A 13,513-nucleotide genomic window follows, 5' to 3' on the forward strand; every position below is an offset into this window, starting at 1 on the left:
CAGTACGTCCTGCCGATTTGTACTATTACATACTATGTATTACAGTAGCAAGTACTATTAATCTAATAGGAATGGTACATTATTCCACAACAACTATTCAACCATACGCGCAGATGCACTGAGAATTACTCAAGACACAATTTAACTTAGACTCGAATTATCTAACGTAGACGTACAGGAACCGCCAAAATGAAACGATGCGGGGTTACCGGATCTTAGAAATCTAACTACCAAATCCTATGGTAAATACACGACCAGAGATGCAGCCCAGTCCAATCCTTGCACCTAGTACTGCCGATGTGCTTGGGCGGTACTCTGGCGGGAACCATAGCAGCCTTTCTCCATTCCTTAAAACCCATAAATTATCATCGTCGAGGGTGTAGTGATGCAAGTTGGGGTTAAGAGAGGGATATGGATCAGCCACTGGACCCTCAGTTGAAGTAGACACATCTAGGCCGGTCACTGTTGGGGTATGCGGAATATTAACTGGGTCAAATGAAGGGTGATGCAGAGTCAGGCCTAGCAAAAGAGTCTCTTGGCATGCTCCAGAAGTGACATCCCAGGACCTGACTGTTTTATCGTCTGACCCTGAGACTAGCTGTTGTCCGTCATGTGAGAAAACTAGAAATCTCACCAAATCTTCATGGCCCTCAAGGGTTTTCAAACATGCGCCGTCAGCTGCATTCCAGATCTTGACTGTCCTGTCGCTTGACCCCGATGCTAGTCGTTGTCCATCGTGTGAGAACACCACCGATGTCACGAAATGGTCATGGTCCTCGAGAGTCTGTAGACATGCGCCTGAAGTCACATCCCAGATCTTGGCTTTCGTGTCATATGACCCTGACGCTAGCTTTCGTCCATCGTTTGAGAACACCACTGACCTGATCCAATCATTGTGGCCCTCGAGGGTTTGTAGACATGCCCCGGAAGCTGTATCCCATATTTTGACCATTCCATCATCTGACCCTGACGCTAGGTGTCGTCCATCGTGTGAGAACACCACTGTCCCGACCCAATCACGATGGCCTATGAGAGTTTGCAGACATGCGCCGGAAGTCACATCCCAGAGTTTTACTTTTTTGTCGGCTGACCCTGAGGCCAGTAGATCCCCATCGTTAGAGAACACCACTGACCTGATCCAATCATTGTGGCCATCAAGGGTTTGTAGACATGCGCCAGAAGTGACATCCCAGATCTTGACAGTCCCGTCGTTTGACGACACTGATGCTAGTCGTTGGCTATGATTTGAGAAGCTTATTGACGTTAGTTTTCCGTCATCACCCTTGAAGCTCTGTAAACATGCGCCAGAAGCCTCATCCCAGATCTTAACTGACTTGTCCCCTGACCCTGACACCAATCGCTGCCCATCATTTGAGAATGCCACTGAGAGCACTTCATCATGATGACCCTCGAAAGTCTGTAGACATGCGCCTGAAGTTGTATCCCAGATCTTGAGTGTCTCATCGCTTGACCCTGAAGCCAGCTGTCGTCCGTCATGTGAAAACACTGCTGATGCTACCTTATCAACATGGCCCTCTAGAGTCTGCAGACAAAGGTTCCAGTCTGCTTCAACTTTCGGCTTCAACTGAATCCAACTTGGCTCTTCATGGCAATACTGCTGCCGTATCAAGCTGTTAGTGGGACTAAATATGAGAGCCGAAGCGTAAACCTGCAGCGGAGCAACTTCAATAATGCCGCCATGACACAAAAGAAATCGGCGAGCGTCTTTAGCAAGGTTTTGGAGGTCCCTCGGTGCTTCATCCTATAGAAAGATGTTAAAATCTTGTAGTTTTGATAGAGTCCCTTCTCATGCCACACTGACTTACCGTATAAAGGCTCAAATTTTCCATTGCTCTGCCCCCTGCTGGGATACTGCGTAGAAGGCTGAGAGCCTCTAGCCACTGAAGATATTTTTCTTTCAAGAAGGCCGAGATCTCGTGATTTGAATTGCTCAACTCACTTGCTGAGGCGAGGAGATGATCAACCCAAAAGATGCAAGAATATCGGATACTGGCCAACGGGTCAGGGCTGGGGGCCGAAACTTCATCCATCAGATATCCTGGGGCTGACAGGTGGTAAATGTCACGCTTTAGCCTTTGAGAAAGAAGGCCTAGCGATCGTACAAAGACCACGCGATGTAGCTGTTGAATGCTAGCGGGTAACATCTCGGTTGACGTCTTATTTAGCAGGTAGTCCTTCGCCGATTGGTGCACAAAGGAAACGTGATTGTTATGAAGTGTCAGGAAAGAGCCGCAAGACCCGATAGCATCCCCTACATCCTCGCTATCCAGTTCTGCAGGTGCCTCAATAAGGGCATGCATTTCTTCCAAGGCGATTGGCCTGTACGCAACCAAGGCTTTGCCAAGAATATTTCGGTAGAGTTCTGCATCTTTAGACTGAGAAATCTGCTGCAGCATTCGCCCGTAAAGTGGATCAAGCCCAGGTAGAAGAGACACAAGTGTATTCTTGACGTGCCACCTTTTCTCATTAGCAAGCTGCTCACAGACCAGAGCCACCCAGAGGAAAGTGCCATTAGCGTTAGCTGTCAAATGGCTCAACACAGCGGCCCTCGTCTCATCATTATACTTCTTTTTCTTTGTCAGTTGGTCTACCCTGTGCTTGATGTAAGAATCTATTGCGCTCGATACCGAGTCTTGGTTCATTTCAAGGTGTATCTTGGTCTTTTGCTCCGCGTCATTCATCATTTCTTCAATATCAGGCCAGTTACGGCTTGATACAATCCATTTGGCAGGCGATGGGATGACGATGAAGCTAAGCAGGCGCTGCAAGTCCACACTACATTCGTCCAAGGCATCAACAACCAAGATGAGATTTTTCATAGTCGGGTCATTCAGCATAGCAATGACTATTTCACAGAGTTCATGCCAAGCATCGCTATTGCCTAGTCTTTCTTTTGCTGTGTAGTCGTACTTCTCCCGCACGTGCTTGATGAGCTGTGGGTGTTGGCGGGCAAGATGATAGATCAGGCCTCGCAGCACGGACGTGGCCTTGTTCAGTCGATCGCCTCCTGTGGCCTGGCAAAAGAAATAGGACAACGAGACTGACGGATCAGACTCCAAGTCATCGATGATGCCACAAAGCAGCATAGTTTTCCCTTTGCCGGGGTCGCCTTTGATCCACAGAATTTGAGAATCCTGTTGGGTTTTGAAGCGCCGGTAGTCTTCATGCTCAAGAACCCATTTGTAGCAGTCTTTCAGCAAACCGCCTTTCTTCTCCTCGATATTATTCTTGTCTGTGCGGGGGTCAGTCACAAAAAGGTCCGAAAGACACTGCTTATCTTTCTCATTGTCGTGTCTTTCGTCCTGCTGTTGTCCGTGGCTTTGTACTAACGAATGGATACTTTGTAGACTCTGTTGCAGAGTGCCGGCTGTGTTGTTAAGCTTCTGTAGCTGCACCATGCTCTCTCGAGTTCCATACTGCTCCACATCATACCGAATAGCTTCTTCGGCGTCTTTGATGAGCCTTAGCTGGCCCGTCCAGTCATCAGCTCGAAATATATCCCTGAAAATAGTAGCAGCCTCATTGCGGTGATAGACACACACGCTTCTCATTTGATACAAGATGAGCTTCCGGAAAAGCTGCGTGATATCCTCCTCCACCCTCTCTCGCAGTGCGGCTGTAGCTGCATCCCCCTCGCTCTTGCCAAGCAGCAAACCTGCCAGTTCCCAGTACCACCCGAGTCTGCACAAAACATACTCTACGCCATTGCGATTTTCGAGTGCCTCGGTGACAGGGTTTGAGAGAAGCTAAGCCAAAGTTAGTCAGGGGCAACACGAAAAACACTATTCTGCACCGACAGACTTCAACCACGTACTTCTATTCCGAGGCTGAAAGTAGCCCACACAAAGGCAGCTTCTGGAGCGGCACTTAAGGCTTTACTTATTGTTACTCTGACCGCATCCACTGCTTGTAGGCCTCGATCTATCCCTTGCTTGATGGAGGCACCCTTTTTCGTCCGGGTGATCCCATCCTGAACGAACTGGCGCACTTGAAGGCATGTTGCCTCTCCCTCCAACGTTGGCTTATTTTGCGTTCGACCGGCAGATTTGGCATTCGTGTCGTCAAGCCGGACTTCAGCAAAGACAATCTCCTCGAAGGCTTTCACTAACGCTGGGTTTTCCTCCCTCGAAGCCTTGTATGCCTGATTCCAAATCTTTTCTTGTAGACTCGGCGACAGCTCTGGCTCAGGGTCAGGCTTTGAGGGCAGCGAAGATGGCTTGTCTGGTGGTGGCGGTTCAATATCTAGTAGATCTAGTCGGTTTTGTTCAGCTGCTGGCTGTTTAGAAACAAACGAGGAGGTTATCGCTGGCGTAGTTGACCCAGAGGCTGTGTGAGGCTTATGCTTTCGTGGCTTTAGCTTGAATCTTTTGAAGAAGCCCATCGTTATTGAAACCCTGAGCTATGTCTTGTAATAGTAGGCGTCTTTGGAATCTAGATGATTAGACTTCTCGACGCGTCTGTCCTGTGTGGTAGAGTGAGCACTTTTGTCGCTACCATGTGCGGAGATCACTGAGCTGCTACGCAAAGTTGTTGGGCCAATGACATCGCGTTTCTATGCAAGTGCATTTTGCAGCCCCGACACTTGCTAGGATCAACAGGTGCATAACCGTCATCATCAATTTTGCCCGGCTGGTGAAAGCAACACGTATGGATGGCCAGCTAGACGCTACTGAAGCCAAAAAAAAAGAAAAAAAAATTATCAATCTATAATGCTACCGCTGCTCATTTTGGGTAATTACTAAAGCGGGGATGCACTATCGTACCGTACCCTTTCGTTAGGCAAAAAGAAATTCCACCACCAAAACTCAGCTATTTGACTTACACAGAATTCGGCCAAAATAGAAATACTTGGGCTTGCAGAGGGTTAATTTCTGTCCGGTAACCAGTCCGGCGTCGTTTGATCTCTGTGATTCCCGTAGACGTTAAATATATTCAAGTTCAAGTTCAAGAAATACTTGGGTTACAGTCACGTGTTCTTGCCTTTGCCTACGTCGGCTTAGTCATGTTTTGGCATGAGCTCAAGTCGCAATGCAAGGCCTTGTCAGGTAGTGAGCAGAATGTCTAGGGAAGAGTATGGTGAGTGGTTTCAATTGCTCACATCAAGTGGTTCGCAGTAATTCTGCTGTGTATTTTACCAAGAAGGATAATATTTTTGAGACCCTCTCGTCCCTGAGACGCTGACCTATGCTACAGTATAACTTACAGACGATGATGTGTATTGTACATTGTTGATGAGCTATTTGGTTAATGAGATGGTCGGCGCTATTTTGGCCCTACTCCTGTCGTCTTTCGCTCCCAGTTGGAATAAAATAAGTGGAAAGAAAAGGAGGTAAATGTATGGTTCTGGAGACGAGCATCGGTTGGCTGGAGTACGAAGGCTCGTTGGCTCCGTGTACACGTAGCAGTCCTTTGTTGGAAGATGTTTCGTTTAGACAAGCCAAAAGCTGCAGAGCTTGAATTCGCGCGTTGGCGTGTTTATGCTCATCCGAGGAGGTAGAGCGGTGCCACTGCATTTGCTGGATCTGTATCAAACTTGGACGCCGAAGAGGGTATCACGAAATCTGGCGCTGTTATTCAGTATTTGCTATTGCGATGGCTACTAATATCTACTTGTGTTTAGCTTTTGTTGAAGAGGAGCTGTGAGGAATAAGTCGCAAATAGTGTCACCTTCATGCTATAGCTGCTATAAATTCCATCTTGAGCTTGGTTATACACATGCCTCTAATTTGACATCAGATAAAACATTTGAAGCCATATTAGGAAATGATATTGAAAGAAGAACAACCGATGAAAGTATGGTAAATTAGACGAGTCTTTGCAATTAGATTGGCGTGTAAGCCATTCTACAGGGGCTTCTTGTGCCCATACCTGATACTTGGGATCATGTGTCAAAGCTGTGTTGGTGATCTCATTTTATAACGCGCTGAAGCAGCTCAATAGCAGCTTGAAGCTAATGATTAGTGTAATGTACTCTTGCAAGCACTTGTTGAGATCCTCGACGGAAAGAATGATCAGATGCTAGAGCTTCTCGCATCTTCACTACATGCTCAAGCATTGAAACTGCCTCCTCGATTTGGCAATTAGCAAGGTAGGGTCTAGGAAGCTCATTTTGAGAAGCTAAATAGGAAAGGTTACCAGCTGTTATAACTTCTTTCATCTTTACTACATGCTCAATCACTGTGCCACATGGCTAGGCGAACTTTCTAAGGAGGATATAAGCAAGCCCGCCAATCTCTCAAATGCTGGCATCGCCCCTAGGGACTTTGGATCAAACATCCGCCAGAGCTGCAACACTTTAGCAGCTCAGCAAGATATCTCCAGCCGCATTCCAGATATCAAAAGAGCAGTCTTCAAAAGTCAGGGCTCTATCCACACACTTGACAGCCAGCTGGATAAAGAGGGGTTCTGGAATCGGATGCAATTCGACTCACATAGCTGGGCTACAGCTGCTCTATTTGACCCTCCAGATTCACTGGCATACCTTCACACTTCCCCTGATTCCCTCTTACTGGATTGTGCATGCAAGGCTACTGAATATGGTATGCCCCTCCTTGATATAACCGGAGTCGGCGCTTGTCAGCCATCTTTCTATATTGCGTTTGCATTGCTCAGCGGCGAAACCGAGAAGAGCTACATTTAGGCTTTAGACCGGTTTCCTTCTGTTATCTAACAGGCCATTGTATCGAGTGGGCGGACGCTACTGCTATCTGCCTGCCATCTGCTACTTCACTTTTAAAGCGTATGCCAAAAGATCTACATTGGGTCTTTTCGTGGCTTGGAGAACGATAAAGATGCACTACTTACTTAACATAGAGAGCTAAAGCCCAACCAAGGTAAACAACAATTCAGCCTACCAACCGAACTCTGCGAATCGTCGTATAGTGCAGTATGCTGTTTGGTATCACAAGGCCTTATGAAGGTTGGAAAGCACTGGAAACTCCTTACAAGAAGAGATCCACCCTTATCGCCAGCTCGCCCAGGTGCCATTTCCCAGTCTTTGCGACTCCCTTGCGATCATGTATTAAAAGACTTGCTTAACTATACCAAGTCCTTCGGCTGGATCATTTCTCGTTTGACTAGCATCTAAAACGTAACAGACCTTTTTGATAATTTAGCATCCCTTTTTGTAAGGGGCCGGCATTCTGTGGGTCAGTGTGGAGTCACATGACTGGTCAGCTGACAGACTATGCACAAGGATCCTTCTGTTGTTGTTACCTCGCCCGCTTTTACTGTTTAGAATCAAGATAGATAGATTGAATGAACACGCATATTTGAATTTACACTTTTCCTAAGAGACAAAATAATTAACTCTACATAATGGAAAATTTGAATTTGACGAATGTGGAAGCAGTAAAGGCTGCATATGCAGCTCTTGAGAAGTAAGTGAGATTGATTATACGTTGAGCAAATGGATGGGATCTAATCACCTGAGTGTCTCGTGGACAGAGAATACGAAGCGAAAATCGCGGAGGTAAATGCTCGTATTGATGCTGAAAAGGCGCGTGGCGATGCTGAAAAGGCGCGTGGCGATGCTGAAAAGGCGCGTGGCGATGCTGAAAAGGCGCGTGGCGATGCTGAAAAGGCGCGTGGCGATGCTGAAAACGCTAGGGAGTCCCTTCACGCACACATTTACCACCTCTATGCACACTGCTTTCAAACTCTCAGAATACGCCAAAAAGGCACAGAAACTACTGGTGCAGGCACAACATCTGTTCTTGGTCGCACCTGTCCCAGGAAACTGCTGCCATGGAACGATTTTCCAGAGCTTCACCACCAAAAATTCACCAATCTTTCTAATGACTTTGATGATAAGCTATTACTTCCGCGATTTCGAGACACTCGTGCCCGGCAATGGATTGCTCAAGACTTGGTGCATGGTAGCGAAAAGGAATCTTCGATGTTCTGTTCCCTGATTATTGAAAACCCTGTTGCTAGAATCGCCAATGCCTGGCTTCAAATCGTGTCGGAAGAAGTGGAGGAAGTTGAATTCCGCACAAACACGACATATATCAATCAGGTTTGCGAACAGGTGCAGGAGTGCCAGATGAAGGGCTCGGATGGTGGGGCTTCAGGAGACGGATGCCTGGATATCTCGAGCATCGGGGCTGATAGTTCAGAGCCGGTGACTGTCGTATCTACCTCTGCCTCGCGTGGTCGTAGACCCTCCCTGGACATCTTGAACGCGAGACCGCCCCCCGGCGCTGACGGAGCGCGGCCGATCAAAGCACAGTCACCCGAGCGCAAGATCAAGCCAGATGGTACGTGTGTCAGAATGACAAATAAATCGCCAAAGGTGAAGAACCTTCTTGTTATCGAGCACAAGCCTGCACATGTTTTCACACCCAATTTGCTCCAGTCTGTACTTGAGAATATTGTTGCTTCGGGTAGTCGGATATTTATTGAATTAATGTATCTTGAAGAAAGCGCACTGATGTCTGGTGACACCGAGGAAAAGAAAAGCCAACAGCGTCCGTATGGCTTCAAGCTAGTTGCAAAGGCTTTAGTACAAACATACCATTATATGGTTACTCTCGGGCTCTCATATGGCTACATATCAACTGGCCAAGCCGCAATTCTGCTCTACATTGACTATAAGGAGCCATCGGAGCTTTATTTTCGTCTCTGTGTACATCAAGAGGATGTCAGCAACATCCCATCTCGTGGCCCAGAAGATCCACCGGTTGAGAATAGTCAAATATCTTCGGCACTGGAAAACGGTATTAAAAACACGCCGTATGCTATGCTGATGACAATGATCCAGCTGGCTTTTGATCGCACAAATCTTTCAGTACAACAAATTGCAAGCATACAGAGCAGCCTTCCTCAATACCATGGGTCTAAAAAGCCACCGTCTGATCCATCTTCTGGTCCCGGCAAAGGCCATGAAAGTGGAGGCGCTGGTTCCGCTTCTCTACGGAGCCCATGTCCGCAACTTCCACCACCTGATGAAAGGTCGTCAAGCCAACACGAGCAGGATCCTTCCAAAAAGCAGGGACCACACGTAGACTTGTATAAGAATTCCGGCGCATATCGGCCTCCTCGCGTTGAGTACTGCTCACAACAGTGTCTCCTAGGCCTGGCCAATGGAGGCTATCTCGACAAATCGTGTCCAAATGTCGATCTTCACCGCACGGAGACCGCTCTAGAGTCCTCTGCTGCCTCTGTCTACGAAAAGCACCCTATCTCACTGCCCCAGCTTGTTGATATTGTCAAGGCTCAGCTCGACACCAACCTGGACTCTGACTGTGAAGTTCAGCCTGATAAGTATGGTCTACTTGGGATTCTTCTGAAGCTCACGGCTCACCCGTATGGCTATACGTTTGTTGGTAAGGGGATGATGAACCTTGCCTTGCCGTTCATCCGGCATGAACTAAAGGTGTATGATCAGCTGAGACCTGTACAAGGCGACGTTGTTCCGGTCTGTCTTGGCCATGTGTCTATGCAGCAAACACTAAACTATGAGTTCCGGCCTATTAGGCAAGTACTTTTGCTATCATATGCGGGTGAACCGGTCATGGATTTGGACTATGATCTTGTCAGAAATCTTGAATCTAAGCTTCTGGCACTTGGAGTTGTGCACGACGATATCCGCGAGGCGAATGTGACACATGATGTCAAGTCCGGCTGCACTATGCTGATTGATTTCCATCGATCCCGGACCATGGAATGTCCTGCTGACCCTTTGCGTACTGGATGCTATGAAGATGGGGCTGTTCAAAAGAACAAAGGTGGAAATGCCTGGGATGATGGTAGACCTGCGAAGAGAGTTCGCTTGGAAACCTAGTCTGAGCACACTTCAATGTGGTACATGCGGAGCTTTTTAGCTCTTGGTGACATGGAGACGGCTTGAGAAGAAAAAGGTTCTCGACGTCGACTCGACAAAATTAATCTGATCAGTTGGTAATCAGCCATTATGTACACGGATCATGTATTATATCCTTGTCGCTTAGAGCAGCATAATCTACAAGCGGGATGATTACAGTGACCAAGAACTCCTCACACTTGCAGGTTTGAGTGGATAGAGGAGCTCTCCAACATGCATGCAACTTGTCACGATCGAATGGAGGCTAGATTCTCGATAGCTCTCCATGATGGTTAAAGTGAAACAGAGCTTCAAGCTTGGTGTAGACAACTATACAGCTAACCATAGCCCACATTTTCGCTGGCACAACTTCCAAAAAGATGAGACCGATAGTATTATCAATTGTGAACTATCCAAATCCCAGAGAGGTAAGCTGACTGAACCCTAGCTTGAACAGCTGGTAATCGGGGTCTGGATGCCGAGATGTCCAGGCAACGGGATGGAGAACTAGGCGTTTAGATATCTAGTCAACTGGAAATATTCAGAGTCTAAAAATTGCATGCTAATATACCTACTTCACAACTTTGAATTCTAGCTGAGTCATGCTTTCACCACTAGTCTTTTCATTCTTGATAACACACAATGCATGAGGCAGGTATTGGCGCCAAAGGAACCGATTTTCCCACCTGTTGAAGTCATGTGATCAACAACAGTTAACATGTGTCTCTCGTCATCCTTTAGACCTTTGCACCACAGCCGTGTTGTCAAATGCACAAGGCTGTGCATATCAAAGATCTCAGAGGCCTTTTGTTCACGAAGAAAACCGTATGACAGGAATACCCCAATAGCCTCCGCTATTGACTTGTTGTTCTCATAGTCTGGAAGCATGGTTTGGGGAATAGCTTTTGCCTCGACCTTTGCAATAAAGTGTAGAAGGTTCACGGCATCGGATGAAGCTTTTGGATTTGCTTAAAAGTAATAAGCCAGGTACTGGCTATGACACCCTGGGAATTGCCGAAGTGTACATCGTCCACATGATTATGTTTCAGGATGTTGAATAAAGGATTGATCTATTAAGAAAAGTTATTCGTTATTATCTCCTCTCAAATACTCTGCAGTTGAGAGATTCCAGCCCCTTTTATATCTGTACCCCAGGGTGGGTGCCTAGATCTGGCCCCTCTTGACGCCATAGTCTTCACTCTTCTGGGACTTGCTGGAACTTTCCAGTACTTCCTGGTGAGCTCTACTTTCAACACAGGAGTTCAATTTTGCCTTCGTTTGGCTCTCTCAAGAGTTCGATAGACTTGGTAATGGATATCTGGTTGACGGCCATATAATCTGCAGCCTGTGCAACTGCTAGCGGGAGATAGCATAGCTCGTTGAGAAGCTTATTAATTGGATGCTCATCCGGCATGTGCGATTCATCATTGAAGCCCTCCACACTGGGCATCAAGATAGTCGTCAGTTCCTGGGAAGACATTTCTTCCAGCTCAGCGCTATCAGCTACAGCTACGAGACCTTTTTAGGCCTTGTAGTAAAAAGAACTCGTCCCTTCTTGCTCTGTGGCAGAAAAGTACTGAATCTACCCTCTTTGGCAGACTAGCATCATCGACGTTATCGAGAATAGGATGCCATTTTCCGCATATATTGGCGTCCAAGTAGTTCTTTACAAGTATTCGTGGATCTTCGTTATCAGATGTTTCGATTCCTAGTGCCTCAGTGAGCTCTTTGCAGGAATTGCGAAATGCATCCATGCTTGCAGCAGTAAGCCAAAAGACAGAGCAGTCGGTGTATTTTGCCTTCACCGTATACGCAAACTTCAAGGCTATCTGGCTTTTGCCGATGCCACCCAAGCCTACAAGCGCAGCCTGCTGAAAGCCGATCTAGCTTATCGTCCAATTTGGAGAGGATGGCCCGACGGCCGAGGAATTTGAGGTTTTCGTGAAACGGAATATAATAGTCTGGTGTAGAGCCTGCAAATATTGTTAGCTTAATGCTGGTAATCATTGCCAAGCTCCATATTGTGTTGTACTAACCATGTGGCTTCTGACTCCCGTGGCTCTTGTAGCCTCTGTGTGTCCTCTGGCTCCTCTGGTTCCTCTGGCTGTCCTGACACCAGGGAAAAGCCATTTATCAGAATGTTGGCAAATCTCTTGATGTCATCATGTTTCTCACTGCGATAATTTGTTGTATGTGCTGCCACCTTGGACGGGTTGACCCAATCTGATGCGACAATTGATCCTTGGCTGTTGGCAGTGTCAATGCGATAGTATCTCCCCTTTTGGCTGGAGTACTCTTTTGCAAGCCCATCTGCAAGTCTTCTAGAGCTAGTTGCCATTTTTCAAGACTTCTTTTGACGGATCTTTTCGTACCGCCCATTTTAATAGCACTACCAAGACCTGTGCCAATGCTCAATGTCAACATTTTCTGATGACCTGAAAGAAGCTTGGTCGCCTCCGTGATGGGGACCCTGAATGGGTTGCTATGTCCAAAGCTGCTATTCATAAATTCTTCATTTTCTCGGCCTAGTTTGATAGGCTTGAAGACGCTGACTATTGCAGATGTAGCTCTGCCCGCCTCCCGTATTTTGAATTCTGAGAAGCTAGCAGTAACTCGGTATGTTTTGAACAGTATTGGATGCGCATCGATATTGGCCTTCGTCATGGCCAGAACAACACTGTATGAGAATAGCGACAAGTTAGATTTATGCTCTAGCAAGTGAGTGGAGAGCCGGGCCAGAACTTACGTATTAGTGTATGGCTGTTGTAGAAACGTTTTGTTTTCATGTTGACATGTATTCACTGTAGACTTGCCCTCCTCCCGTTCTTGAATACATTTTTCGAGACGACAATTCTCCCGAATCGCTGTTTCAGGGCGTTTTCCAGATTCTTCGTCGAGATACTTGACGCTGATTTCGCCTAGAGTCTCGTGAACCATTTCTGCTTGCCCCGAGTGAATTCTGCACTGCACATTTCCTTGTATGTCTCAATGCAATCACCAATCGACATGCCCAATCGACCAAGCATGATGGCGACGATGCTGCAGGGAGGTTGTTAATAAGATTTCAGAAATACACAATCGCAGCACAGGTCTTACCCTCCTGTCCCCGTACCGCCAATGAGGCCGAATCCCTTACAGGGTCTTAATATCTCGGGGAGGCCTTTAGTCTCCCAAACCTTCTCCATGGTATTCTCGAGGATGAAAAGGCTGGGTAATCCGCCAACGCCTCCGTCATCTGCGACAGTTAGTGGTAAGATAGCAGACAAAAATAGGGATAACGTACCCGGAGAGAGGATCTTGGATGGCCGGGCATTTCGATTTGGCTGTGTAGCTGAGCTCATCTTCTTTTGGAGAACCCAAGACAGGGTAGCCTAAAACTGAGGCTATATGAAATGGACATAGTAGAGGAATATGCGATAAGCCACGAAATAAAGCTAGAAAATAGAAGGCTATAGGGGCATAGACAAGGCGAAAATCGAATATTCCCACACGAGTGAAGGTGAGTGAGAAGTAGACAGAACACGACTATGCCATATGGATGCTGGAGAAGGCGCTGGCTGACGCCTTATGTGCTGTGCCCCGCTTAATTTGTATTGGGGTTGCAATACTACACGGGCTTTTCACCTGACCAATGAAGAGTATTCGGATCATGGGCTGGGCATGTGGGTGAAGTCGCAGCTGATAGGCCTT

The 13,513-nt window shown here is 47.0% G+C and overlaps 4 protein-coding genes across 4 annotated transcripts; 2 read left to right on the top strand and 2 right to left on the bottom strand.

Moving 5' to 3' along the window:
- Positions 1–223: 223 nt before the first annotated feature.
- Positions 224–4,402, bottom strand: HOO65_040655 (Vegetative incompatibility protein HET-E-1; the record flags this gene model as incomplete). The annotated part of the gene is made up of 3 exons (XM_071002497.1): positions 224–1,762; positions 1,827–3,767; positions 3,836–4,402. 3 exons carry the CDS (start codon positions 4,400–4,402, stop codon positions 224–226), a joined length of 4,047 nt encoding a protein of 1,348 aa, XP_070859498.1.
- Positions 4,403–6,187: 1,785 nt separating this feature from the next.
- HOO65_040656 (uncharacterized protein) lies at positions 6,188–6,661 on the top strand (the record flags this gene model as incomplete). The annotated part of the gene is made up of 1 exon (XM_071000703.1): positions 6,188–6,661. The coding sequence occupies one exon, from the start codon at positions 6,188–6,190 to the stop codon at positions 6,659–6,661; it is 474 nt and encodes a 157-aa protein (XP_070859499.1).
- A 677-nt stretch (positions 6,662–7,338) lies between these two features.
- On the top strand, positions 7,339–9,805 carry HOO65_040657 (uncharacterized protein; the record flags this gene model as incomplete). Its single annotated transcript, XM_071002608.1, has 2 exons — positions 7,339–7,400; positions 7,468–9,805. The coding sequence occupies 2 exons, from the start codon at positions 7,339–7,341 to the stop codon at positions 9,803–9,805; spliced, it is 2,400 nt and encodes a 799-aa protein (XP_070859500.1).
- Positions 9,806–11,711: 1,906 nt separating this feature from the next.
- HOO65_040658 (uncharacterized protein) lies at positions 11,712–13,164 on the bottom strand (the record flags this gene model as incomplete). Its single annotated transcript, XM_071002812.1, has 7 exons — positions 11,712–11,796; positions 11,860–12,133; positions 12,196–12,500; positions 12,570–12,762; positions 12,822–12,862; positions 12,920–13,058; positions 13,107–13,164. 7 exons carry the CDS (start codon positions 13,162–13,164, stop codon positions 11,712–11,714), a joined length of 1,095 nt encoding a protein of 364 aa, XP_070859501.1.
- Between the last annotated feature and the right edge of the window lie 349 nt (positions 13,165–13,513).

Source organism: Ceratocystis lukuohia (assembly GCF_044167205.1).
Source record: "Ceratocystis lukuohia strain C4212 chromosome Unknown Supercontig4_pilon, whole genome shotgun sequence".
Lineage (NCBI taxonomy): Eukaryota > Fungi > Ascomycota > Sordariomycetes > Microascales > Ceratocystidaceae > Ceratocystis > Ceratocystis lukuohia.